This window comes from Pteropus vampyrus, unplaced genomic scaffold (genome assembly GCF_000151845.1).
Source record: "Pteropus vampyrus isolate Shadow unplaced genomic scaffold, Pvam_2.0 Scaffold1975, whole genome shotgun sequence".
NCBI lineage: Eukaryota > Metazoa > Chordata > Mammalia > Chiroptera > Pteropodidae > Pteropus > Pteropus vampyrus.
In genome coordinates this window covers 5,997-8,317 of record NW_011890756.1, presented here as the reverse complement: position 1 = coordinate 8,317, position 2,321 = coordinate 5,997, and the positions used below count along the sequence as shown (strand labels likewise).

The 2,321-nt window shown below is 67.7% G+C and overlaps 1 protein-coding gene across 1 annotated transcript; it reads right to left on the bottom strand.

The window, feature by feature from the left end:
* Positions 1-10: 10 nt before the first annotated feature.
* LOC105310305 (myocyte-specific enhancer factor 2D-like) lies at positions 11-1,994 on the bottom strand (the record flags this gene model as incomplete). Its single annotated transcript, XM_011386488.2, has 3 exons — positions 11-262; positions 1,359-1,379; positions 1,650-1,994. Coding segments are annotated over 3 exons (558 nt in total), but the record flags the coding sequence as incomplete, so codon positions are not given.
* Between the last annotated feature and the right edge of the window lie 327 nt (positions 1,995-2,321).

The following is a 2,321-nucleotide window of genomic DNA, read 5'->3' as shown; positions in this document are numbered from 1 at the left end:
GTTCCACGTTCCTATTGGCTAAACGTGGCAACCTGGATTAAGTGGGGGCTCCCCCAATCGATGGCCTTCCTCAGACTAGGGTGTCCCCCTCTCGGGCCCCTCCCCTGCGCCGAGGCCCCCGAACGCTCTCACCTGTGTTGTAGGCAGTGGGCATGGAGGAGAAGGGGAGCCCCTGGCTGAGTAAGCTCGGCGTTGCCACGGAGACCACTGGCGTGGTGAGTGAGTGCGTGGACTGGGAGACCCCGAGGCGCTGGGCGTTGTTCTGTGGGAGAAAACTGGCGGTCAGGGGGACGGGGGCGCTGCTCGGTCCTGGCCTCCCACTCTAAGGCCTGGCGGGGGCCCTGAGTCCCGAGGCCCAGTGGGGTGTTCGGCACGGAGGTCCCGAGACACACGAGCATGTGCTGGTGCGGTCACACGGACACCGAGACCCACGGAAACAGGTCACGCACGCCCGGTCACACCTGCAGACACGCGGAGAGGTGGGCACGTGCACCGGCCCCGCGGCCCCTGCTCTGAGCAGAAGGGACAGGCCGCGTCCGCCCGGCCCTCCTCGGCCGGCACACTGCGGGGCACGCCGCGGCGCCTGCCCGCTGGAGGCGAGCTGGCATCTGCGAGGGGACGCGTGTGCCTGCGTGTCTGCACACACGTGTGTGGGCTGCCAGCTCCATCTGCCGCTGACTCACTTGTTTATTCCAGCTCCACGCTGGGGCCGAGACAGCCGCCGTGCCGGCCGCCAAAGCCTGCCTGCCTTTTCCAGCCTCTCTGGCCTCCCGTCAGGAGGTGGGGGGAGGCGCCCCTGCCCGCTCCCGGCTGGGCTTTGTGAGCAAGAGGGGGTGGTGGGCCGTGGGCGCCTGCGTGCCGTGCCGGGGCTGGCCAAGAGCGCGTCCCCGTGCAGGGACGTCGCGGTCCGCCCTGGAGACGGCTCTTCCCGTCCGGCCGGTTCGCTCCCACGGGGCCTGCCCTGGGTCCCTGGGTCCCTGGGTCGGTGGGACCCGGAGAACAGGTGCAGGCCAGCCTCGGGCCCAGGCGCCTAATCCAAGCTCCCTGGGGCCCGCCCCACACAGGGCCTGGAGCTGGCCTACCCCCTCGCACACGTGCGGGGGGCGGTGTGTCTGTACGAACGCGACGTCACAGAGACACCCGTGTACACACGTGCACACACACATGCACGTCCGACCTCTCAGCCTCGCCCATCCACCTCGGTATCTGAGCACAGCTCCTGGCAAACAACCAAATGAACAGCACATGCGATGCACGCGGGCGAAGTGACAAGGACACACACAAACTCCGCGGGGGCCGCGGGGCCGCGGGCCGCCCCAAACGCAAAGCCACAGCAAACGTCTCACCACCTCACTTACCAGGTCTAAATGGTCCTCAGTCTGAGAGCAGAAATAAAACCGAGGGACGGTTCAGGGTCCGGCCTCCGGCCCCGCACCCCTGCCCCCGGCCACCCCACACGCCTCCGCAGCCTGAAGCACAGCGCTGCTCCCCGCGCCCCGGGGGGACTTCGGGCCCGGCTCCCACCCTCCCGGCCAGAGCCTCCTCTCCCATCTCCCGTCCCTGAGGCTGGTACTTCTGCCTTCCGCCTTCTGAGAAGTCGTAACCGCCCGTTCTCCCACTCCCAGGCCCCTGCCCGGACCCCCACTCACCAAGTGGTGCATTAACCCCTTTCCTCCCTGGGACGTGATGACCCTCAGGTCGGGCTTGCGGCTGGGGGCTCCGAGCTGGGCGCCGTGGGTGGGTGGGGGCGGAGACTTGGCAGGGACGACCTTGTTTAAACTGTTGCCATTGGCCACGGGGAGCAGGCCAGGGGAGGCCCGGGCACTGACATAGCCGTTCCCTGGAGGAGGAGAGAGGCGGGCACGGGAGTCAAGCGTGGCCCCAGCCCAGCCTTGCTCGCTGCCCCCGGGGCCAAGGTGCCTGTCGCCCGGCGCCTCTAGAAGCCTGAGTGGGTAGGAGCTCTCTGGTTTCCCCTGGGACCCCCGGCTCCCGAATCAGTGGGTTCGCCCCCTGCCATGAGCCACGTGTGCGGGGCGGGCGCAAGAATCACGGGAGCCGAGAGGCTCGTGGAGACAGGCCTCTCCCCGCCTTTCCTCTTCTTGGTCACCATGGACGGGAAGTCCAGCACCTTCTGCCCCCGACTGGGCACACGATGACCCAGGTTGGAAAAAGGTGGCAGCCTGGGGCTTGGACCTCAGGCAGGGTCCCAGTCACTGGGACAAATGAACCACTCATGGTTCCCTTCACCATGAGCTGGGGACGCTGTGACTTGGATGAGCACGTGACAAGATGCCTGCAGCTCTGGGGAAGATGAGCCACTC